Source organism: Parasteatoda tepidariorum, chromosome 6, assembly GCF_982258835.1.
Source record: "Parasteatoda tepidariorum strain Cologne lab strain chromosome 6, Ptep-v5.0, whole genome shotgun sequence".
Taxonomy (NCBI): Eukaryota; Metazoa; Arthropoda; class Arachnida; order Araneae; family Theridiidae; genus Parasteatoda; species Parasteatoda tepidariorum.
The window spans coordinates 20,637,068-20,662,506 of record NC_141760.1 but is presented as its reverse complement, the minus strand read 5'-3'; the positions used below and the strand labels follow the sequence as shown (position 1 = coordinate 20,662,506).

General features: G+C 27.2%; 1 protein-coding gene across 4 annotated transcripts in view; it reads left to right on the top strand.

Moving 5' to 3' along the window:
• The first annotated feature begins 1,258 nt into the window (after window positions 1–1,258).
• Window positions 1,259–25,439, top strand: part of Rat1 (5'-3' exoribonuclease 2 Rat1) — a 95,400-nt gene continuing 71,219 nt past the window's right edge. The window contains exons 1-15 of one of the 4 annotated variants that reach the window (XM_087165510.1): window positions 1,259–1,536; window positions 6,852–6,939; window positions 7,047–7,174; window positions 8,315–8,426; window positions 8,501–8,674; window positions 9,744–9,906; window positions 11,527–11,577; window positions 13,057–13,074; window positions 14,556–14,645; window positions 16,748–16,797; window positions 17,443–17,568; window positions 19,207–19,286; window positions 20,638–20,695; window positions 21,559–21,616; window positions 24,121–24,170. In XM_087165510.1, the coding sequence (XP_087021636.1) occupies window positions 6,865–6,939; window positions 7,047–7,174; window positions 8,315–8,426; window positions 8,501–8,674; window positions 9,744–9,906; window positions 11,527–11,577; window positions 13,057–13,074; window positions 14,556–14,645; window positions 16,748–16,797; window positions 17,443–17,568; window positions 19,207–19,286; window positions 20,638–20,695; window positions 21,559–21,616; window positions 24,121–24,170 (1,233 nt within the window). In that variant the 5' untranslated portion in view covers window positions 1,259–1,536; window positions 6,852–6,864. Of the gene's footprint in view, window positions 1,537–3,730; window positions 4,067–6,851; window positions 6,940–7,046; window positions 7,175–8,314; window positions 8,427–8,500; window positions 8,675–9,743; window positions 9,907–11,526; window positions 11,578–13,056; window positions 13,075–14,555; window positions 14,646–16,747; window positions 16,798–17,442; window positions 17,569–19,206; window positions 19,287–20,637; window positions 20,696–21,558; window positions 21,617–24,120; window positions 24,171–25,439 lie in introns of those variants that run through there. The other 3 variants (XM_087165507.1, XM_087165508.1, XM_087165509.1) reach the window with 3 other exon arrangements.

Below are 25,439 nucleotides of genomic sequence, written 5' to 3'. Positions count from 1 at the left end.
CACATAATTTGATTACATGTAAGCATATAATTTGACTACATGTAATCAAAATTATCTGTAATTGTTTCTTGTTGTGATTACAAATAATCATGACCATATGTAATCCGAGATCATGATTACTTGTAATCGTAGTTTCCTGTAATAATTCCTCTCAATTCCAGTTATGATCGATTACTGTAATCGACGTCCAACATCTGATTGAAACACATCATTTTGTAGCCATTTAGACCATGTTAAAACAATTGAACATACTGGACGGTCAAGATCAACAGTGCCAACTATACCGGCAACGTGTGAGATAATATAGGGCCTTTCCGATAAAGATTAAATTATTGCAATGATGTTCAGCCAATCCTGTGGCAAAGTTATAAATATGGATGGTGTTTTCAAAAAACTGTTATAAATATGGATGGTGTTTTCTTCACTAGGGAACGCTATAAGCTCCATACCGCCTATACTTCCGGGTTACTGTTTCCGGTGTATTTTAAAGCCATTTGGCTCACAACGTGATCAATGTGTTTTGAGATTCTTGCAAACGTTGTATTTGATTACTTATTACTTCTGTTTACAATGCTAACAATACTTGTATTAACAATGCCAAAGGTGCTAACACTAACATAAGATGGTGCACTGCTTGAAACAAAAACAAACAGTAATAAACAAATGGAAAGAGGCCAAATCAGGAGTGCTAAAAAAGCAAGTTATTCAAAATCTAGCAACCATGTCACCTTTTTTTAACAATATATCTATAAATAACTAAAACAAATTTTCACTTCACACTCACCAGAATTACTTAATAACATTAATATCTTATGAAATACGGCAGATTTTAGCTTCAAAGTTATCTAATTTACATCTTTTATTGAAAACAAAATTATCCATTTGAAAATATGGCAGAATAACCTGTAGCGCATAATCCTTGCAGAATAACCTGTAGCGAATCCTAGTTAGTCCCCCCCCCATGCAGAATAACAGTTGCACACTTTCTAACCGGAACTAGAGCAGGTATTCACCTCGAGATTGTTATTGTTTACATTTATATTGAAAACACCACCCATAGTACCTCTTTAAAATGTGAAATTTTATATTATCGATTCAGAGCGTATTTTTTTCCAACTCTCGTGTTTACTTAATTATGAGGTATTCTCTTTGATACTGATCCTCGTTAATCTATCTCTAAGTTGTTTTTTGACTTTCAGCGAGCTTCAAGCTTAAATTTTTCTGCTTCAAATCTTTTAATTCTACTTCTTTTGAAATTAAAGAAATAAACATTAGATAAAAGTTAGTCGAAAATTTTAAATATAGGAGGTTTTAAAAATAATTGAAAGTAAGATAAAAAAATATCTAAAAAATAAATTTAGCATTTTAATATGATTAAATGGAATTCCTTTAGAATCAAAATGAATAATTAAAAAATTTCCAATTCTCTAAAAATGCTTCAGACAATATTTCGAGTTTCCTGATGTAAGTTAACAAACGTAGATTAAATAGACAGATTTTTTTCTTTAATTCAGTGATATATCAACAGGATCGTGGGTAAGTAATTTAAGGTTTTGTATTGTTCAATATTTTTTAAATACTTTTGAAAACTTATTTATTTGTCATATCATCTTTTTAATAAAGGGATCAAAATGATTACTATAACCTAATTTGAAGATATTTTGCCGATTATTTTGTAGTGACATTTTTTTCAGCACATTTCATGTTAATTTACAGAATTCATGATATTTGAAACAATTTTTTGATTTTTGTAAAAATAGGAAAGGTATTACTGGGGAGTAAAGAAATATTACCACAGCTCCTATATTGCCATATTAGCCACCAGTGGTGATCAGTTAGTTTTCCAGTGCGAACTAGCTCTTGGAAACTTAATAGCATTAAATAAGGAATCAGCTATTCTGCACCGAATACAAGGCAGAAATTGGTAGAAACGTGTTATTTAGCATTACTGTCTATTAAGCTAATTATCGTGATCATTGTCAAATATCGAAATATCTGTTATCAGGGTCGATCATTACATATCGTGCTATTTGCTATACTTAAAGATTAGTTTTTCATAAATGTTGTTAAGCATTGAATTCATTTTCATGCAAGTGCTTTTAATTTTATCCCTAACTATCACAAAAAATTGCGTCTATTAAGGATCCTTAAAAATATACAATGTCAAAAATACTAAAGAATTTTAAAAAGTTCTCTATTGATCAAAAAGCGTTTGTTGAAAGATTTTTAAGGGGGCTTTAGAATTTTTTTTATCTTGTATAGTGCGGTATAGTATATTTTTATATCGAGCATCAGTTTTTTGACAAAATTAACGAAGGAAATAATTTTGGTAGAATGATATAAGGATTCTAATTACGCGTCCAGAGCCCTTATCTGTCCTCCCCTCCAATGAAGGGTATAATATCAGAAATAATGGAAAACAATATAAAAAATACTTCAAACTATCAATAGTTTAAAGCTATTCATGGTCTTCTTATCAATAATTATTACAAATAATTATTATAAATAATTATTATAAATATTTATTATAAATAATTATTATAAATAATTATTATAAATATTTATTATAAATATTTATTACAAATAATTATTATAAATAATTATTATAAACAATTATTGTAATTAATTATGGCAATTAATTCTCAGGATGTTAGGCAGAACAAAACAAAAAAAAATGATAATCTCAAAGTGTGAAGTAATTCTGCTCCTATAACAGTACAGAAAATTTGAATGGGTCGTTACAAAAACTGAAAAACATGACTACCCACTCTCAATTTGAAGCAATTGTAGGATGCAGTTATGACATCACAATAACGCACACCTTTAAGCATATTAGAATTTTAAAGTTGTAACTACAACAAAATCTTGAACTGTTTTTTGAAGCTATCGACGAAGTGAAATATCAATACGAATAAGAACAGAGGAAATATTTAAAGCATTAAGTATTTTAAGGCATAAATTAAATTAAAGGAAACTTTCTAAAGCCTAACAATCAACGTTAGAAAAATATAGTTTTCTCTCTAAAAACGGATGATTTCAAAACAATGTAAACAAGTTGTTGTTTTCATTACTTATTACATTTAAATAGTTTGTATTGACAAGGAATTCAGATTTCGTGAGTGTCTGGATGCGAAATACTCACATACCCCTCCCCTCTGAACAACTAGTTAAATGCGTTGTGTACTATAATGGATTCCATTTTCAAATCGAAACTTACATGATAGTGAACTTTTTTTCTTATCTAAAAATTTAACAAACTTGATTTTCTTTTATATAAAATTTCGAATCATCTTCAAGCATATTTCTCAGACCGGTCCCAATGTTGTGCAGTTCTAATGCGACGATTAAAACATAATTCTTCTGCTAGTACTCTTAAGAAGAGTTGCAATTTTTTAATAACTTGAAGCTGAAACATAGTAATACGTAAAAACCAAACGTACTGCTGCATAGCAATACAAATAGAACAACAAATAATTAAATATTGGCTAAGTCTTTGGAATATATTGTTGCAGCTGCTCTACAAAGCTTCCGTATTTCATCCTTTTGGAAGATATATGCCTTTTTTCCATACAGATTTGAGGAGGACCATCGCTATGAGATCCTTAGAGCATCCGACTGCTGACCAAAATGTTTTTAATGTTATTGTCTGTAAAAATGGACGTGCAGTGTTCATCAAATTTAACCCTTTAAAATAGTTTTGATACTTAGCGTTAGATGTCACGACAATGTTATTTCCCAAAACCGGAAAAAACATTAGGGTTGACATGAGCATTTTAACAAAGAATTAGTATAATAAGTTGTCAGAAAAAAACGAATCGAAGTGAAGTGTTGTGTATTTAGGTTGCGGTGAGTTTTCTTGTTTTGTTGACAAAAATAAAATTAAATATTTAAAAACTTTACTTGCCAAGTTATTAATTTGGATATAATACTCATTTAATAGTAATTTTTACGTTTTGGTTTTTTTCTCTCTCTTGTATGAAATTTATTGTGTGCTTGATGCTTTTGAAATTTTAATGTAACGAACTTAAGAACATCACACACATTTTTTAAATTAAATTTGTTGAAAGTAATTTGTTAAATTTATCAATAACAAGTGTTTAAAACTTCTTAAACGTTACTAATTCTCTCAATATATCTATTTAAGCCTGAAATTTATTACATTTCTTTTACAATCATTGTATAAATTTCTATTATATTCTTTAATTGAACTACTTGTTGATGTAATATTCACTTAGGAAAAATTTCTATATCGTGTTTTGAGGCACAATAATCACGAAGTCTTGACAAATTTATGGCTGCGACCCGCAAAAAGCTAAAAAATAAAAATCACATAGGGACCAACTTGAAGGATATAACTCCTTGGGCAAACCTTTACATGTTTCTCTTTTTAAAAAAATTATAATTTAAAATCCATTTAATGCCTTGAGGATTGTAATCGGGGGTTTCGTGTAGGATCGGGGACCCCTTGGATTGATTCAATTGTACAATTTTGCTGAAACCCTGTTGCTGGATATTATGTCACTTTCGGTTTACCATAATTTGTGTTTATTGTTATGCAATTGTTTCTTGGTTTATTTATTAATTTAATTTTTACTTTTTAAATTTTCCTTAATCGTTTAGGAAAGATTTTTATATTGTGATCTGTGGTAGAATAATCACCGAGTGTAAAATCCTAGAATTGCCCACCTCTTGGAGGGGTCTGTCCAGGCCGAATTTGCTACCGTTTAGCGGTACCTTCACAAATTCAATTTTATTTAAAACGGTAGTTTCACAAATTTGACTTTAGGAAAAACGGTAGCTTCACAAGATACTTTTCCTTAAAAATTTGTTTTTGTATCCGTTAAGAAACATTAAATCTATATTTTTACCATGTTTTTGTGTTGATATTTTAATAAAATTTTTAATTTTTCACAAATTATGTCTAAATTTTCACAAAATAGGTACCTAGACAGACCCCTGTCTTGGCGACTTTTTGAAATCTCCCCAAGTTTGCTATTATTGCTGGGATCAACGTTGTTTTTTGTTTATTAAATAAAACTATTTTTAATTATTACAAATCTATTAAAATATTTTTAATCGAATTAAAAATAGCTTTCCTTTTTTCTGTTGGCTCATCTTTTGAACCAGTACCACACAACATTTGACCGGTCAACAGTCATTCACCTCACAAAAAAAAAAAAAAAAATCTAATGTCAAATTAAAAACTGAAATAATAAGAATGATGCAACAGCAAGAGATCAGAAGCATAAATGGCGAAAAAAATAAACCCTTTTACCTCTTTCCTAACGAAATCCAACTTTCGCTTTGGTATACATATCAAATAACCAATCGGATTTAAGAATTTTGGTAGTGTTATCGGACGCTCAAAATTTTCTCCTCAAAATATCTTCTGAACGCCTAGTTTGGCGAGATTTATTTATAAAATTCCCCACGAGGTTGGCTATTCTAATGTCCACCCTTTGCCGAGTCTCGGTGACTCTCGAGGAGCTTAAAAAAGCATCACAGAAAAGGACCAACTTGAAAGGGTATAACTGATAGCCGTCCCCGGACAAACCTCTATATGCCTTTTTTTTTAAAAAAAATTTCCTCTTTAAAATCTATTTGGTGACGTGGCAGTTGTTGTTTGTATAGCAGATCACAATACGGAATTATCTCCTACGTATGTCTGAGGATGGTAAAATGTATATGATTGAGATTTTGATGTTTATTGCTGTAGTTGTTGTGATAGATTATGTTGAGGAAATATCCCCTTCACATAAGAAAAACAAATTTATTTTAGATTCCAATATTTTTTGAAATACAGTATTCTAAAAAAAAAAATCCCCCTCTTAAAATAATACTCAAAGCAATATATCCATATTTTTACCATATTTTTGTGTTGATTTTATAATATAATTTTTAATTTTCACAAATTACGTCTAAAATTTCACAAAATAGGTACTTTTTAGAAAAACCTAGACAGACCCCCATCTAATTTCTCACATCCCACTGCCTTGAAGTTGCCTAAACTTGGCGATTCTTTTGACCCAGGGCCCGATAAGAAAATCTTCCCTATGTAAGGATTATTTCAACTGCCTTGATCGATAAGTTAAAAGCCTCAACTCCAACTTTTCTGAATTCTTTTATGTAGTGTTTTCAAATTATTCTAAGAAATTCACTTATTTATGCTCTCTAGAAAGTTCCAAAATCAAAACAGTGATGAGTGTTCATATTGGAATTTATATTAGTTCTAACCATTATGTAATGCAAGTTAAGAATGTTTTTTTTTCTTCCAGATTATTGAAAGAAAAAGTATTTTAAGTATATATCTCAGGGGCTGAATATCATTCAAATTTTAACTATACAACTAAATAACATAAGAAAAATCTTATTAAACTTTAACAGTTTTAAACATTATTACGGGCTGGCGGCTTATTTTTACGACAAAGGTGAAGCGGATATTTTTTACCAGGGTCAAAAGGCGGGGCCCCCTTTAAAAACGTTAAGGGAAAACACTGCAATATATTAGTAAAACAGTAGTTTGGTGGGAGGTGGTTTTACATTATCTATCTCAAGTTTGTTGTTCACTGATTTCTTTCTTCTTTAATTTTTGGTCTGCTTTTGCTTAGATGTTACACAAACTCGGAGGCCTTTTTGGTGCAGGCACTAACAGAAATCTTTCAAAAATCAGTTTTGAATGAAATAGTATAATCCTCTTAAAGTATAGTGTTTATTACACATCATGTATGCTATTTCAAGAAAAAAAAAGCATGATTTTTAATTGTATTTAAAGAATTTAATTTTGTATCCCTGATTAACCTTTTAATAATAATTTATTTGATGTGATTTTTAACTTTTGCTGTTCATTTCAGGTTTTTATTTAAGATGGGAGTACCCGCATTTTTCCGCTGGCTGAGTAAGAAGTATCCTTCAATAGTTGTCCATTGTGTTGAAGAAAAAGTATGTATATTTTCTCTTTAAGCTATTTCATAGTTCAGTGTAATATAAGTCATTTCTACAAAACAATTTACAATTTTGATACATGTATTTTTTATTATTTTTTTCAGGGTAAAATTATTGATGGAGTTAAAATTCCAAATGACTCTTCTCAACCAAATCCCAATGATGTGGAATTTGATAATTTATATTTAGATATGAATGGTATTATTCATCCTTGTTGCCATCCTGAGAACAAGTATGTTTTATTGTGAAACAAAAACTCTAAAACTTTAAGCGTAAAACAAAACTTAATGTTTAATTATTTATTTTTTTACTGTTTACAAACAATTTAGGCATTTCGCTTTTTAGTGTTAAACGTCATGCTAGATAATGTAAACTTTTTCTTTGCATCAAAATTTTTGCTGTTCTGATTAAACTAATTGGGTACTTGCACTTCAAGAAGAAGATGATCACAGATACCCACACATGTAACCTATGACATCTGCGCCAGCTTGTTGTTTTAAAGCAAACTGGCATGTTAAAGTTTAGCTAAGTTTCTCAACATAAGCTAGAATGCTAATTAATGTGAAGTTAATAAAATACAGTGCTGTATCCAGTGTTTTCATCATAGAGAAAAAATGGGTGAGAATTTCTCACCCTTTCTCAAACACAGGGTGAGATTTAAAAAAGTTAAGTGAGATTTCTAAAAAAACAAAAAAACTCTTGAAAAAAAATCATTTCTTTAATTATAATACATTTTTAACGTCTTCTATTTTTTAACGCATTGAATATTTTTGATGCATCATCATAGAAGATTTTGCCTTTACAAGGTATTTGTCCATCTTGCATAAGTGCATAAAAAATTTGAATGTCTTACATGAAGAAACCTTACCTACGGTAAACGTGTGGTTGCAGACAAATGTGTTCTGAAAGGGGTTCCGTGGTTGTGTTCTGTTGTTCGAAAAGGTTCTGTACAATACTGGTAAATAGGGAAGCTAGATAATGGGGCAGATGTTGAAAATAATGAAAGATCCAGTAAGAAAAGTGAAACGGATTTTATTCTAAATGACGTAATTCGAAGCTTTTTCCAAAATGCGAGAACTTTGAAAGTGATTTATAGAATGCACGAATTTTTCGCGGTAATCATTTTTTAATGCGAGAAAAGAAAAAAATATGCGAGATTCTCGCGCTGTAGTGAAAACACTGTGTATCCCACATCGAATTTCTTGAAATGTTATTCTTTCTCGTCTATGTTACCAAAATGTTTCTTTCCTGTATTGATGATCAGATTAAAATTTTAGTAAACCAAAGCAGTTTTATAGCAAGCAAACAAAATTTTGTTTTTAAAAGTTTCATTCTAATTTTCTGTCACTGATGTATATTTATTATTTTTTAGAGCTGCTCCAAAAGATGAGGAAGAAATGATGATTGCTATTTTTGAGTACATTGACAGAATATTTAACATTGTTAGACCTAGACGCCTACTCTACATGGCTATAGATGGTGTAGTAAGTAACTTGCAATTTTACTTTGAACTCTTGTCTTTTGAAGTTCTTCATATAAACTCTTGCATATTTTCTAGGCTCCACGTGCTAAAATGAACCAACAAAGATCGAGACGTTTTCGTGCTGCTAAGGAAACAACAGAAAAAGTAGACTTGATTGCTCGTTTGCGAGAGGAATTAGCAGACAAGGGTATTTCACTACCTCCAGCAAAGCCTAAAGAAGAACATTTTGATAGTAATTGTATAACCCCAGTAAGTACTTCATTTAGTTTGAAAAATTTAATGTCATAAATGTGTTGTATTTTTAGTAACAAGCTTCTAATATTTATTTATCAGTATCACAAAATAATATTTGTAGTTCATTTATCATTTATCGAAAATCAGAGTGTCTTTAATACTAAGCGTTTTTTTTTCTACTGAAGGCAGTAATATACTAAATTTTCTCTCATAATTACATAGGAGATACCAGTGTTTGTTGCAAGGCAGTCACTAGCTTAAGTTTATAAATAAAACTGAAATCAATGCTCAGAGTTTTAAATAGTTCGACGATTATTAAGTACGTTTTGTATTTATGCTGGGCTAAATAATAATTTAACAAAATTTTATTAAAAACCACATTTTTTTCTTCCAGATTATTTACTTTTGTGTATCTATGCAAAGTGATTTAAATGTGTAAGCTAATTTTAAATGTGAATACCAAAATGATAAGCAAAGCTGGCATATAATAAAAAAATTGCATTAGAACATCAAATTGTGAACATTATCTGGAAATTTACTTGTAATAGCATCATAATCATTTTCTGCATGTCTGAATAAATATGTTGAGCCAATGAAGAGTTTCTTTTCGTTACTCTTTATCTCCCTCGCTCAATCAGGTTTCTAGATCAGAGCAATGAAAAAAATCTGTTCTTTTTCCAGCTAAAACTACATGCCACATGTAAACTATTTTAATTATCTCCTATTAAATAAAACTATTGAATAATTTATTACTTTATTTTTCAATGGGGAATTTGACTACTATTTTAAATGTTTTTGTAATAAATATATATACTTTTATTATTATTATTGTTGTTGCTAACTTTGCTGAAAGCCCTGCAATCATTTTTTATTTAAATAATTTCTTTTTATTTATGCTTTTTTTAATTTACAACTGTGATTTTAGTAAATAGTATAATTTTTTTGTATTATTTTTGTTTAGAATAGCTTATATTTCATTATTTGTCTATTCAAATCAGTTATTTCCCATTCAAACAATTCATATTAAATTCCTTTTTGTATTTGTGTTTTTTACTTTAAATTTATTTTGTTAATTTTATTGTAGGGAACACCTTTTATGGCACGTCTTGCCAAGTGCCTTCACTATTACATTCATGACAGATTGAACAGTGATCCTGGTTGGAAAAATATTGAAGTTATTCTGTCTGATGCAAATGTGCCTGGTGAAGGTGAACATAAAATTATGGATTACATTAGAAGACAACGGTGTAAGTTAAGCGTTCTACTTTATTAACTATTTGATCATTATTTGTATATAATTCAAAATTAGACTATTTCATAGCAACAAAAACAAAGTTCAATTAGAGTTTTTAAAGCAACTCTTCCATCTCACCACTTGCCTAAAGCTGTGCCTGTTTATATATGACATCTTTAAAAAGTATATATTTAACATCTTATATCTGCTAATGAATAAGTGGGTTTTGTTTGAATATTTAACCAACACAAAGCTTCCAACTTGAATTTTGCATTTTTTTATTTTAAAACTGTGAATTTGTATTAATTTTTGTAAAAAAATATTGGCTACATTTTCACAACATAAGTTAGACTGTATATGTTTTACAGTGAACTCAATGATGTATGTCCAATCCTTTGTACTTACGTTAGGTGTTTGTAGTCTAAAAATAAAATTAATTAAAAGATTGAAGTAAAAATATTAATTAAAAAAAGTTCTTATCATTTTTGCAAAAATGAAAAATTCTGTAGGGGTTTTGACCAGTTCATTCCATTTTGTTATGGTTTCAAAAATGGAATAATCTTAACAAAGCCCCTGCAAAACAATCTCTGTTTGAAACAAAACTGTCTATGTCTATACGTAGCTGTTTTAATTTAAACTATGATGAAAATATTTTTGCACTGTTAAGTATTTGTGTTTCATTATGTTGACATTTATTAATAATTTGACATTAAACTATTTTAAGTACTTTTTTTTTCTTGCAAAATAAAATAACTTTAAAACCGGTAATACTTTAGAGAAAGTAATTGTTTTGCTCATGATTGATAATTCCAACAGCATACTTGTAATTATCAAGAAAATCTACTCCTAGATTTCACAAGTTTATAAGAGATTATTGAGTTTACTTCATGTACCAATATCTTCAGAAAAATAAATAAACTAATTGAGAAAGATAAATCAACTTATCTTTATAAAGGAGAATCTTAAAATGAGAATACACAACTTTTTGAAAATAACAAACTCCACTGAACATTTGAGTTATTGTAAGAAACATTTGGATTGCAGTAAAACACAATATATAAATTAATATTTTATCAATGAAGTAGTCCCGCAATTGTCTGTTATAGACCAGAGGGGTCATAGAGGTTAAGGCTCTGCAACTTCTTGACCAATGGCATGATTGTGGCAATTTGGTCAGCAGTTTGCACAGGCCACCTTTATTTCCCAGATAAGTTGGTATCCATTGATCTGAAGCTGAATGAGCTTCAAGCCACCATTAGGGATCAAACCTCAGTTTTTCAAAATCACAGTTTTATCCCCTCTAATCACTATTTATTAATGTATTGCTTTAATAAGGATGATATCAATTAACTAAGATGTGAATTCAGAATTTTTTTTTTTACCAAGTTGAAATTAAATTAAGTGTATTTTTAATTTTCCCAAATAACTATTGTAGGTTTTTAGCTTTTTTTCTATGGGAAGGCAATTTTGTTTAATTATACTGTATAAATTACTCACATATGTTTCTTGTAAGCAATTGTCTTAAACTACTTTAATATGAATTGTAAATGTATTTTAACAATGAAATTATATTACGTAAAATCATTCATTTTTTATTTTGTTTCATTAATATTTATTTTAAAAATGTATGCAGCTAATCCTGATCATGATGCAAACACTCGTCATTGTCTATGTGGAGCAGATGGTATTTATTACTTTTATTTTCTTTTATGTGTTTTTTGCCTTTTTTTACAAACAGAAAATGTAGCACTTCTTTTGTACATTGATTTTAAAAATTCACTCATAAAAAGACTCAAGTTAATATTGAATAATTTATCTCTTAAATGATTTCCTAAATCTACAAATTTAATGCATTTGTTTTTGATTACTGTGTTCTAATGCATACTAAAAATAATGTGTTTTTATTTAGTTATATTTTTATCATTTATTCCACCAAAGTAAAAACTAGTTGAAAGTTTTAATGTTTTATTAGTTTTCTAGAAAAAGTTATGTAAGACAATCAATTTTTGCCTTTAGTTTTGCAAAGCATGTCAGTAAATTAGCCAATTACGCTTGTTTTTTTTATCATCCTATTTGTGATCTAACTCACCTATTTCGAAATCAAATATTTCACTTTTTGAAATATTTTTCACTGTTTAATACTAGATTTATCTGATTGTTGTTAGTTGAATTAATAATATGAATTAAAGATATTGTTAAGTATCGCTTAAAAATGGCATCTATTTTTGTTACTATAACTTACTCAAAAGCTTGCTGGATACGGTTTTTAAAGTTAAAGCGGACTCTTAAGTTTAAAATCAATTTTTGCAATTGCTGTTATGTCAAAACTATTTTTATCGCTCTATTTATTTAAGAATATTCTCGATCACTGTCAATCTATGAAATGCCACTTTGCAAAAAGAAAAAGTCTACTAGTGTTTTTAACTTCAAATCTGAGTTTGAACTTAAATTGAACAATAGATATGGCTCTTTTGTTTTTCCGAGATTCAAAATTTTATTACTGCTGCATAGAAGTTTTTTTTAAAAAAAATACCTATTAAAATAGCAAATAAGTGGAACAGTAATATATCCTGGCAACAATTTTGCCTTGGCCCCAGTTGGGCTCATTGTGGGTCCTAAATGAACATGCACCAAGGGACCAATATTGGAATGTCCAGATTATTATTATTGGTCCTGTATAGGCCTACACATAGGGCCTAGTTAGCTGAATAAAATATTGGGTGAATCTGTCAACTCTATATAAAGCCGAAATAGGTTATAAAGTAACTGTAAAATATTGGGTGAATTATAAAATTCTATATAGGACCAATATCGGAAAATAACGAATGGCCCTTTGAAACCTTATAGAGCCGAGATTAGTGAATATTGGTCCAATGAGTTCCCAAATTATTTTGCTGCTAAGGTAGTTTCATGTAATACAAAATTAGACAGTCAATATTGTAATATGTAAGGCAATACATAATAAGTTGAAATTAATTAAATCAAATATAAAATTGTTTAACTTAATATTCAGAATTTGTTCATTTATTTATTTATTTAAAATGAAACCTTATGCTTAACTTTAAAGTTATATGTTTTGCATGTGCATTACTGTTTGTTATTACCCATCTAATATTTGTTAAGTATTCCTACTAATTTAATCATTTTCTTTCTTTTTTTTTAGCTGACTTGATCATGTTGGGTAAGTATTTTCGTTGATTTATATTTTATTGCTAAAGCTTTATTATTTATAATATGAAAGTTAATTTTTCAATTTTGTTCCCATAAAAAAAGGTAGCAAGTTTAGCTATCTAAAAACTAAAATAGAATTTTGCAAATAATGATATAGTTTGAGCAATAAAATTTGCTTTAGGTATCTGAGTTGTTAATTCTTTGTAGATTTAGTTATGGTTTTTTGGTAAATATTAGTGTCAGTATTGAAAATATCGAAATTCTGATATTATTACCAGATTAACCATCTTCACCAAGTTGGTTTAAATTCTAATTTGTTAAAATTGCTCAAATCAGCAACATTTGCATAAACTAATGCTGAAAGATCAGTTGCAAAAATTTAGTTAAGTGTTAAAGAAAAGCAAATATTATAAACTACAAAGGTAGTTGAATTATATTTGTTGTAATCATCTGCTGAATGAAACCCATCCTCCTTAATATACAGAATCTTTAATTTTAAATCAATTGAAATCAGAATTAGAGCTGGGCCCTGAGTAAGGTGGATTGACTTGAAGACATTGATAGTGACCACCTTGACAAAAAGTAACAGAAGGGAAATAAATTATAAAGAATGCCTTGGCAATTAAAGAGCTGTCAAGTCATTGAAAGAGATGTTGAGAAAGTTGCATGCAATTTCATTTGGTTGAACCACAACTACCAGAGCAAGGGCTTATTCTTACCTGAATTATTGTTTTTTATTTTTTGTTTTTCCCTTTCTTTCTTCAAAGAAAGAAATATTTCTGCAATTTTAGTCTAATTATATTTGAACTGAGGCACTGCTATCTTGAACAAAGCATGCTAAGTTCTAATGGAGAATTGTTCTAAATCTTTATTATTATTTAATGAATCTTCGTTGATTTACGTTATTTTTTTATTTAGTTTCAAAATTATGAAAGACGGGACAAATTGTTAAGACGCTAATGGCATATTGTTATACATAAAAAATAAAACAAATAAAAATTATTCATTCTTACAAGAAAATACAAATAAAAGAAATTTCTACTATTTATGATTTTGTTTTTATTAATGTTCTTCTCCAGATTGCTGCATATTTAAGAACTATCCTAAGTGATGCAATTTCTGTAAAAAAGAATAATCAAAACTGATCTTATACCGAAAAAAAATAATCAAAAACTAATCAAAACTGAACAGAAAGAAGAAAAAAATAAGAAGAACTAATTTAAAATTATCACTTTTTTTTAAATCAAATTTAATGTTATCTTTTCTACTTAACTTTATTTTGTTGCTAATTTAGAAAATATAAATGAAATATTTATTTTTCTTTTCCAGTACCATTTGTGAAAGTTAAAAAAAAAATTTTTTTTTAATGTTTTTATATGACTTATGCATTTAAATATCAAATTCAATTAAACCCTGTTTGTCTCATTTTTATAAATAAAATATTAACTACACAACAGAACGCCATGCTTAATTGTTTTCTTCTAATTTTAGGCTTAGCTACGCATGAACCCAACTTCACTATTATTCGAGAAGAGTTTAAGCCAAATCAACCAAGGCCCTGTGAATTATGTGGTCAAATAGGTAAGTCTCAAGATAGCCTGGTTTACAAAATCCATAAATTATACAAAAATGAAAGAACTATCTTACCTATCCTAGCAAATCTGTTGTTTTTAAATTTTTAGGACTCTTGAATAACATTATAAAAATGTTTTCTTTCTTTATGTTTGTAAATGATTTATGTCATGACAATAATTTATTTTGAGAAAATTTAAAAAGGTTGGATTAGGGATCATATACTTGTTTATTATTTTTAAGAGATAGAATCAAATCATCTATAGTGGACATCAGTTTCAAAAGTTTGAATCAATTTTTTTATGCAGTTCATTTAAAATTATTTTAATCTAATTAACAATTAAATAATTATTGATTTTAAAAAAATGGTGAATTAAAGGGTTGTTAAAAAAATTATTCTGTTAAAAAAAGTTTAGTTGCATTGAAAATTAATGAAACAATTTCATTAAAGATATTAAAACTAAATTGCAATTATTAACAAAATATTCTATTTTTTATTAGCTTTTAACAATAAATTATTTCAATTTAGAGTTGAATAAGTAATGACATTTTGAAACAAGCATTAAAGTTTAATACTGTGAAGTAAAATTGCTGAATATGTTTATAAAAAAAATTTTTTTTATTTAAATTATTATTTATTTAATATAATAATTTCTTTAAACTGTAATTTTTATTTTTGTTCAAGTTGTAAATTTTAAAACATGCTTCTAAAAGTTTGTTGTTGTGCATATTTTTTTTTTTTTTTTTTTTTTTTTTTTTACAAAACTTTTGTGGCCATTAGGAGAAAACCTGAAAAGAGAAAATAAGCAGCAAAACACTCTAAGCAGTAAGAATCCCATGGTCATAGTTAGAATATTAATCAAAGCATTTTTTTAATGAAAAATTCAGAAAGATAGCTACACACGCATACTCAAACTCACCATCATTTGATCGGTGTTCAAATCCACTTTTATAAACTCTGTTACTCACATACAAAACAAAACTTGTCAAATTTATTGAGAAAAAGTGTTATCTAATGTCATGGCAAAGATAAATTATTTCTGGAGTTATATTAAAATTAAATATATTCTTTATTAATAAAACATTGGTAAAAAAAAGTCTGATTCTAAAAAGATATAGTAGCGTTGAACCTTTTTGCAACAAAGCAACCTTATTGTGCTTTTGCCATTAATACATTTGGTTCATTAATCGCCATTTATTATTGATATTAATTTATTTGATATGATACTTCCAACCTTCAGGGAAAAAAATCCTGTGTAATTGTGTTTTATGAAAAAAGTATTTTAAACAATGAAAAAAAGTTTGTTTGAATTGAATTATAAGCATTACCCAAAGTTTAAGAACATAAAACATTTCCATAATCAAAATGCCCTTAAAAATAGCAAAACAAATGGATGCTTAAATATATACATAAATTCCTTTATGAAACTAAAATTTTGCATAATTGTAAGAAATTATGTTAAGGGAAATTTATATGCAATATATTTTCAATAAAGCTAAAATTGTTAAATTCTAAAATAACAGAAATCTATGGAAGAAAGCTGGATTATCTTGACATATGATATTAATATTTTATATAAAAAGCTTATGTGCTTTAAAATCTCACAAAACTACAAAAAAAATAAGAAATTCATAGGTTTATTAAAGCTCATTGGGAAAAGATATATAATGTCTGAAGCTATTTTTTTAATCTTTTAAAAACCTTCCAAAAACTGTATTGTCTGGTATTATTGTAAGTTGTAGTTTTGGTTAATTGATTCTCTTAATTTATTTCAAACATTTCCACCGGAATATTGTGTAATTATCTTGGTGAAAAAGTTTGGATGTCCATAAATATTACAATTAAATCGACAAATAATCATTTGATGCTCTTCACCTTCTGATGCAGAATACAGAATATTTGTGGTAATTAATTGATTTCAAAACATTTTGAATAGGAAGTACCTTAACAATGATGAAGGTTAATTAGTTTTTCGAAAAAGAAAATCGGTAATTATATGTCATATAAAGCTAAATGTCAATGTTTTGATATTTATTGTTGGTATTAATATATTGAAAAAATAATAATTTTTTATTGTTGACTGTTTATTGTTTACCTTCTATTTATTAAGGTCATGACATGAAAGAGTGTACAGGAGGGGCGAAACAGAAACAAGGTGAAGTAAGTAAATCTGAAGTTTTATGAAAAGAATATATATATATATTTTTAAAATAACGGCAGGCACTTGAACTCTCGTTCTTCGCCTCGGAAGATGCCGGAAGTGTTGCTCATTTAGCGTTACCCAGTGGGCACCTGTGAACCTAAGTCACGGAGGCGAGCAACATTACCCACGCCACACTGCCACAAACCCGTTCATAGGGTGGGCCACATTCACACATAACAGAGGACAGCACAGAGAGAAACATCCATGCCCAGAGCGGGATTCGAACCCGCAGCCATTGGCTCCGCAGTCAAAAAAGAATATATGGGCCCCATACTAAAATGTTTTTAATTTCTTTATGTCTAGTAAAGTATATTTTAATTCTAGTTCAGAATAATTTTGTTATTAAATTATATATTGGAAATGGAAACTTGATAATATATTTAACCTATAATATAATTCCCTTATCTCAACTGTAAAAAAATTCTATTTTTGGAAAATTTGGAAAGAAAAACGCTCAACACTTTTTGAAATCAATATATATCCAAATATTTTGAAAAGGAAACTTTATTTGCTTTCTGAAAATTCTTAAACCTAAACAAATAACTATTTTCTGTAACTCATTAACAGAAAAAGTGCACATTGTGATTTTTTCTCATTTGCAGTTTGATGAATTGGAAAAGCCTCTAGAAATTGATACAGAGTTTATTTTCATCCGTTTAAATGTCTTGCGAGAATATCTTGCTAAAGAATTGGCTATGGAAAACTTACCATTCCAGTATGATTTAGAAGTAAGATAAATATTGCTCGTTTATACATATTGCTTGTTTATACAATTTTACTACCTAATTATGTTCTTTATTATATATTTATTTTCTTATGATGCATTCTTTAAAGGTATTAAATTGAAGCATATCCTAGATAATTTATCCTTGAATTTTTTATTCTTGTATTACTCAGCTCAAAAAATGAATTATTTCATATTTAAAATTGTCAAGTTGTCATTTAAGAAATTTTTGAGAAAATGACGTTGATAAGGTGTCATATATCATTACTGAAAACTTGTTTTGACTGCATTTATTATTAAGGATGTTGTGCCAGGAAAATTTCAACAAAAGAATTATAGGATAAAGATGAAATAGAAATATGTGTGTATACAATAATAATAATGGAAAAAAAATGCTTTCAAAATAAAAAAATTTATTTAAAGAAATTTATATATTTATGATTATTATAATAATAAATATTATAGAAGTATTATATTTATTTTAGTGCCAATTGTTTAGAATAACTTATGTCTTTAGTCTTTTAATTTAAAAAGCAGGCCTACAATGTTTTTGACAAAAAGATTATGGACCCAGTTTTTTGTTAATCATGATAAATTTGTAATTTAAGTATTTAATTGAGATGATATGCAACTAGTAAAATACTGTAAAAACATTAGTTTCTAATGCTAGTAATATTTAATTGCTTTCTACGAGTCTTTTTTTTATTACAAGAACATAAATGTTCGAGAATTAGAATATAATTTTTTGAAAAGTTCTCTTCAGAATTCGGATCAATATGTGAACTCTTGGGAGTGATTAATGTATATCTCTTCTGTACAACTGAGCTTTCAAAACTATCTGTCTTTTCTTCATACAAAATACTTCTGTCTTAATTATATTTTATTCATAAGGTTTAGGCAAGTTACTATATTAAAGTGAATTGTAAAAGATACAGTTGAAGCCTGTTATAGTGTACTATATGCAGACCAAGAAAAAAGTCAACTGTAAATTTTGGTTTACTGTATCCAATTTGTTTAAAAAATTATTTTTTAGCATATGGCAATAGAAATTGTGGTTATGATGGTAAATTTATTTGTAAATTATTAAGTTTTTTTCCCTATGTCCATCCATTCACTATTTCCAAGGTTCATTATAGTGGAATTCAACTGAATATTTATTTTAAGATTAGATTTTCTGTATTATATGTAATTTAATTTTACATATTGAGACTTTGGAATTATTTTTTTTCCTTCTATTTCAAACCATTAGAATTCAAAACTTTTTATATACTTTCTTTTGAATTGGGTATTTTTAAAAAAAAAATGAGGAAAATTTAATAAACAGCAGTAATGAACCATAGTTATACTATTAAAAAAAAAGCATATCTATAAATATATCATTTGTAGTTAATAAATTACCTTTTTTTTTCTTCCCCAACCCCCTTTTTGTCTGTAGATTATATTCTCAGTGTGTCCTAAGAAAGCTCTCTAATTTATTAACAAATATTTTAATATTTTTACCCTTCAACCACAGTTTTTTTTAAAAATTTCTATTTATAGAATTATATCTATTTATTGACTTAATATTTTCCTATTTTTGTTTGCATTTTAGCATTATGAATTGAAAAATTTATTTTTAATTATGAAACGTTTTGGTTTGTAGCGAGCAATTGATGATTGGGTATTTATGTGCTTTTTTGTTGGAAATGATTTTTTACCTCATCTCCCATCTCTAGAAATCAGGTAAATAATGCATTATAATATTGTTTTTGTAGACTGAGTTTTTTATATGTATTTAGAATTCATTTAAACTTTTAAGCTTTGCCATGTAAGAAAAGATACGGATAGAGGAAACTCTTATAAATTTGCTATGTAAGATAGTAAGATTTGATATTAAATGTTTTATAAATATTTTATGTCAACTGTAAAATTCATCAAATAAAACTATTATTGAATTTTTTTTGGGTAATTTGTTGATTTAGCAAGCAGTTTTAAACTTGTTTTTATTATTTATCATAAAATAGTTTTGATTTGGCTTATTGAGAGCCAGTCCTTTGCCTTGAGTTTTCAGTGCATTTTTATTAGCATCTATTCACTTTTATTTCTTTTAAGAAAGCAATGTTAACTGTTTGCTTTACCCTACTCAAATACATTCCAAATCAGTTAATTATTATAAAATATTTGTTGCAAATATGTTCTTTAAAATAATGAATGAAACAATGTGTTACAATGATAAATGATGCTTGTGAATTTTTTTAATTTTATTTATATTGTCGCTATCTTATGCCACTTTTTAATACAAACATGCCTATTTTAAGGCAGAGGGTTTGCTTCTTCTCGTTTTCCAGTGGCTCCATCTATGGCCAAGAATTTAACTTCTGCCTAAAAAATATGTCACCACGTGTTTTACAGCGTTGACACACTCACACGCCATCCATCCATCCACCAATCATAATTTTGATCTGAACCAGAGCAGGATCAATCTCCAATCCTGTACCCCCAGAGGTATTAATTTGTTATGGGAACTTGGAGGACTTAGTGACCCAGACTGATTTAGCAAGCCCCCATCACCATTTTTTTTGGCGGGGGGGGGGGGGGCTTCGGCCAGCAGGAATCAAACTCACAACCTCTTGGATATGTGCCTAACGCCTTACCAACCAGGCTATTCTGGCCCTAATTTTTATATTAAGTGAAAAATATTCTGGCAAATGCTTTTTTATAAATTTTATCTGACATGACTTTATAATCTTTATATATCTGTTATTAATTTAATGAGGAAAGCAGAATTAAACTGTTTTATCCTATTTGGTTACAAATGGAAGCAAAAATGAGTTAAAAGATGGTTTTTACAAATTACATTCAAGTTTCATGAAACAATCAAACTGATTTTCATGTCTAAAATTCCATCTTCTTCTATGGTGATATATTCAATATTATCTGTGTTTTTGTATTTACCTTACTTAGATATTTATTTGCAAATGCTAATGTGTGTACTTTTAAATTTTATTTGACGAATATTTTAAATTTATGTATTAAAGGTCGTCATTATAAAACATTCTGCATATCCATGTTTTAACATTTTGTATTTTTTTAGAGAAGGAGCCATTGATCGTTTGGTTGATCTTTATAAAAAGGCAGTATATAAAACTGGGGTGCGTATAAACTAATTTAATATTGATTATTTTTTTCATGTTTATTTATATATTTTTTTAATTTATTTGCTCACATGGTAAATTGAGTTAATTCAAATGCATTGTGAATTTTACTGTTATTTTTTTAAAAAAAGACAGAAAGAAGGTTAAAAAAAAGTTGTTCATGATGAGATGTTAAAGTTTTTTTCTCTAGAAAAATGTGCATTGTTATACTTATTTAATGAACTGTTTACTTGTTTCGAATTATAGTGAGTAACCTAGTTTGATTTTTAAAGAATTTTCTTTTCATACAATTTGGATTTTTGTGAGGTTTTTTCCTTGTTTTTATATAAGCTGTTTACGTAATAAATGCTGTTTCTTAGTTTTTCACAAACAAAGGATAAGTTCGATAACAATTAAAACTTATAATACCAACTCAAGTGTTGTCTCAATTTAAAACTTACTATATTCTAATCTATGTCTTATACCATAAGAGTTTATTTAAAACATATAGTTACAGTTAAAAATTACATTTAATGGTCAAAAAGTAACATACAGGGTAGTTTAAATGAAGCTAGTTCTGGTTTTACTAAATTGATCTAAATAAAACCCCTCATATATTCTGTAGATCATGAGGCCTAAGTTTTCAGTGTAAAAAATAGATTGAAATTTCGCCAATACGTGGCTTTGTACTTCACACATTTATAGGCAACATTTCGTGCTATTTTTTCTAGATTTACCTACTCTTAAGATCCAATTTATTACATAAACTCTGTGAATCTTAAAATTATTCATAATGAATAATATTCATTTCTATTAAAATTCTCTAATTAATATGAATATCTATGTTTTTATTTCTTATAGAAATTTATTTAAATTTTCAGGGATTTGTGACTGACAGTGGACATGTAGATCTGAATAGAGTTCAACTCATTATGAATGGTATACTATTTAACATGTTAAATTTGATTTTCATACACTTAATAGTTGTATTTATTTTAAACATTGTAACATAAGATTTTCTTTTTTATGTTGCTTTTTTGTTTATAAGTAAACAAATTATTCAATTAATCCTTTGAAATGATTTTGTAAATGAATGTTTGAAAAAGAAAACTTAGTCTGTAAATGAGTTGTGTTATTAATTAAGATCTGCCTGTTTTTATTTTGTTTGATTGCAGGTATGATTAGAATTTGCAGCGAAATATATAAAAGCTGTTACATTACAATATTAAGTTTTAAAATTGTTGTCCTTAATTTTAAATTAGAAATTAATAAATTTATCATTGGAAATGCCAATTAAGCCTTATTATACCATGTTGGAAAATTTTATATACATAACTACAAAACTTCTTTTTTTCATTTTCTTATTTAAGCAAATGATTTTTTAAAAAAGTTTAAAATCATTGATTGTTCTAAATTAGTTATGAATGGGAAAAGTTATTTCAGGTTTTCTTTTTCAATTAAAAGGATCATTTCAATTACTCTGGTTTTGGTTTGAAACCAGACTGGTCTGCATTTATTTTCACTGGAAATGAATCAGTATTATTGTCTTGTAAAATTGCTTTGATGATTTTAATTTAACATTTACCATAAGTCTTGAGTGTTTTTTTTAATGTTATTTTTTTTCTTTATTCATTTATAAAATAATTTGTGACCTTGATAGTAAACAATGAAATAAACATTGAAATGACTTTATTGTTGGCAATATTTTGAATAAATTTAGTAAGATAATTATATGTGTGTATCAATATTGAGGAAAACCTATTGCCATACTGTTTCTATTTTCCACTTTTAGCCAAGGGAGGTAAATCTAAAATCTATTAAATTTTAAGGTTGTTTATGTGATAAGAAGTTAGACAGAGTAAGATTAAACGTATCTGAATCCAAAGGAACAGTTAATTATAAAGAGAAAATCTTTTAAGTAGATATTTGCTCAGAAAATATTTTCAAGAGGGCTCACTCGAAAACAATTTTTCATCAATATATGTATATATATATTTGTATAATTTTCAATAATGAATGCTAGAAGAAGCATAGCAAATCAAAAGAGTTAAGAACTCCCAACCTGTGTGATCAAAAGCCAATTAAGAAGTTGTTATTAATGGAATACTAGGAGGGAGACATTATTGGTATTACAACACAAATGAGTATTAACCTAAGCCAAGCTAATTGAACTATTCCCACAACACCTTATGTTAATAGTTAATAAACAACCATCCTATAACACAGTGTTTCCCAAAGTGTGGTACGCGTACCCCCAGGGGTACGGGAACAGTTTAGTGGGGGTACATGTTCTTATGCGAATTATCTCGCAACAAACGAAAATTTCAAAAAATTTTATTTAAAAACAAAAGTAGCCATGAAAATTTACGATTACGTATTTTTCTATTGGCTATTTCTTGTAGAGTTAACAGTTAATAATTAGTGGTGTTAACAGCCAGTTGTGATTTTTAACTTTGTGCTATTTTTTTATAGTAAAAAATACATTGATTTTTTTTATTAGTGGTACACAGCGTTAATAAAAATTTAGAAAGGGTACACAAAAGTCATAAGTTTGGGAAACACTGCTATAACACATATATTGTTGTGTAAATAGTGAGCTGAATCTATACTGATGATGAACTGAATTATAAAAAAAAAGTTGTTTTTACATTGTCTTGACATTGAATAATGACTCAAATTGAAAATAGAATTATAATTGAAAATTGAATGAAAAGTTGACTGTTATATTTATTAATAAAAAAAAACAGGTTAAAAAAAATCTTGTGATTGACTGCTGATAATATATCTAAGTTATATTGAGATCTGCCAAATCATTAACAGTATAAGAAAAATAAGTTTGTTTTACTAGACAATTATAAGCATTCTTATTTATTTCAAAGCATTTTAAAATGAATAATTTTAATTTTTATCAAAGTATTCAAAATAGTTATCTGTTACAATTATGAATTGTGAAGTATCATAACTAACATTTGTACTTCTTCAGGAAAACTTCCCTTGATTTTGAAAAAAAATTGATCTTTAAGAGTCTTCCAAAGAATTGTCTTTATGAGATTGCCTAAACAATATCCTCAAAAGTATTTTTCCAACTTATTGGATCTTGTGTAAATACAATTATCACTCAATTTAGTCAATATAATGTTGTTAATGATGATCTATGTGCAGTTTTAAAGATTAACAGAGAAAACTGCTATAAAAAGTATTTTAATAGCTCTTTTGTTGATAAATTCCTTTGTATCCTTAAAAAAAATAGAAAGAAAAGTAATAAATAGGCTTTTTGTGTGCCATAGCCAACAAATTTTGACACATTTTCTACCAATTGCCATTTTTATAATTTGTTTTACTCTTTTCTGTGTCTATGTTACACAGTACATAAATGGAAAGTTATAGTTAATAGTAAAGTGTATGAAGATATATTTTTATGTGGCTATTGTAATTTCTTGTAGATCTTGGAGAAGCTGAAGATGAAATTTTCAAGAGACGGCAAGACAATGAAGTAGTCTTTTGTTTTTGTTTTTTTAATTTTAAATTGTTTTTTAAAATTTTTGTGAAATTATTTTTTTTTTAATTTTAAATTGTTTAAAAAATTATTGTGTATTTTTTTTTTATTTATTTATTTATTTATTTTTTTTGAAATAAAGTTATGCTGTTGATTTTCTAATATTCACCATCTTCTCATCCTTAGGAGTGTAAAAAATCAAATGATACTGCATTTAGAGAAAGCTAAAAAAAAAAAAATTAAAAAATATAATACTCAAATATAAATTATCTATTTGTTATAAATTTTAATTAGTTACCTTCAAATACTATATATTTAAATATAATAAATTTATAAACTAATAAGTGTGCAATGAAAATTTACACAAATTGAAGATCTATAATCTGCAAAATTCAAAAATCTACGTGTTCCTAGTTATGCAGAATTCAAAGAGCTTTCTGTATAACTGTTTTTTAAACCGTATGATAGCAAGATTATATTAATTTACATTTTTTATACAATTACAGTTTTTCATGTATATAATACCTGAATAAGACTAATTTATAAGTTATCAATTAAAAAGTATCACAATTTTTTTAATATTTTACAGCAAATATTTAATTATTAGTAGAAATGCTATTCTAGCTATATATATTTAAATCGTATGTAGCCAATTTATAAGTTATATTGAACTTCTTTTCGCCTCTAAAATAGTATAGTCAATGACTGATATCGAAAAAAATTTTGTAATTTAAAATCCAATTCATTAATTTATTGACGCTAAGCAAATTATTTAGATTTTAAAACTCAGCGTTTTTACTCTACGTAAATATTTGTTTCTTTCTTTGTATTTTCTACAGAAAACATAATATTATGTATAAAATTATCTTGAAAATTGATCAGCTTTAGTAAATGAGCAGTTAAGTTAGTTTTAAGAATTCACAGAATTCTATGATGAATGGAAATTAGTAATTGAAATATTTTAGCACTTAGCATAACACCTCAATTATATGTATAAATAAATTAAGTTAATCAAAATCTTTGATTAATGCTTGATGAATAATTTAAGATAGTCATAAAGTGTCGAAGATAGGGTCTATAAATGATAATGATTTAAAAAAAAAAAATTTTTAGTTATTTTAATTATAATAAGAATAATAAAAAATTACTCAAGGAATTTTTAAAAAAAATTGTGTTTCGTGAAGTAAAGGACAAAAGATAGGTAAAAAGTTTTTCATTTACTATTAAATAATATTTTTTTTATTACTTCAACAAATTTATAATGAG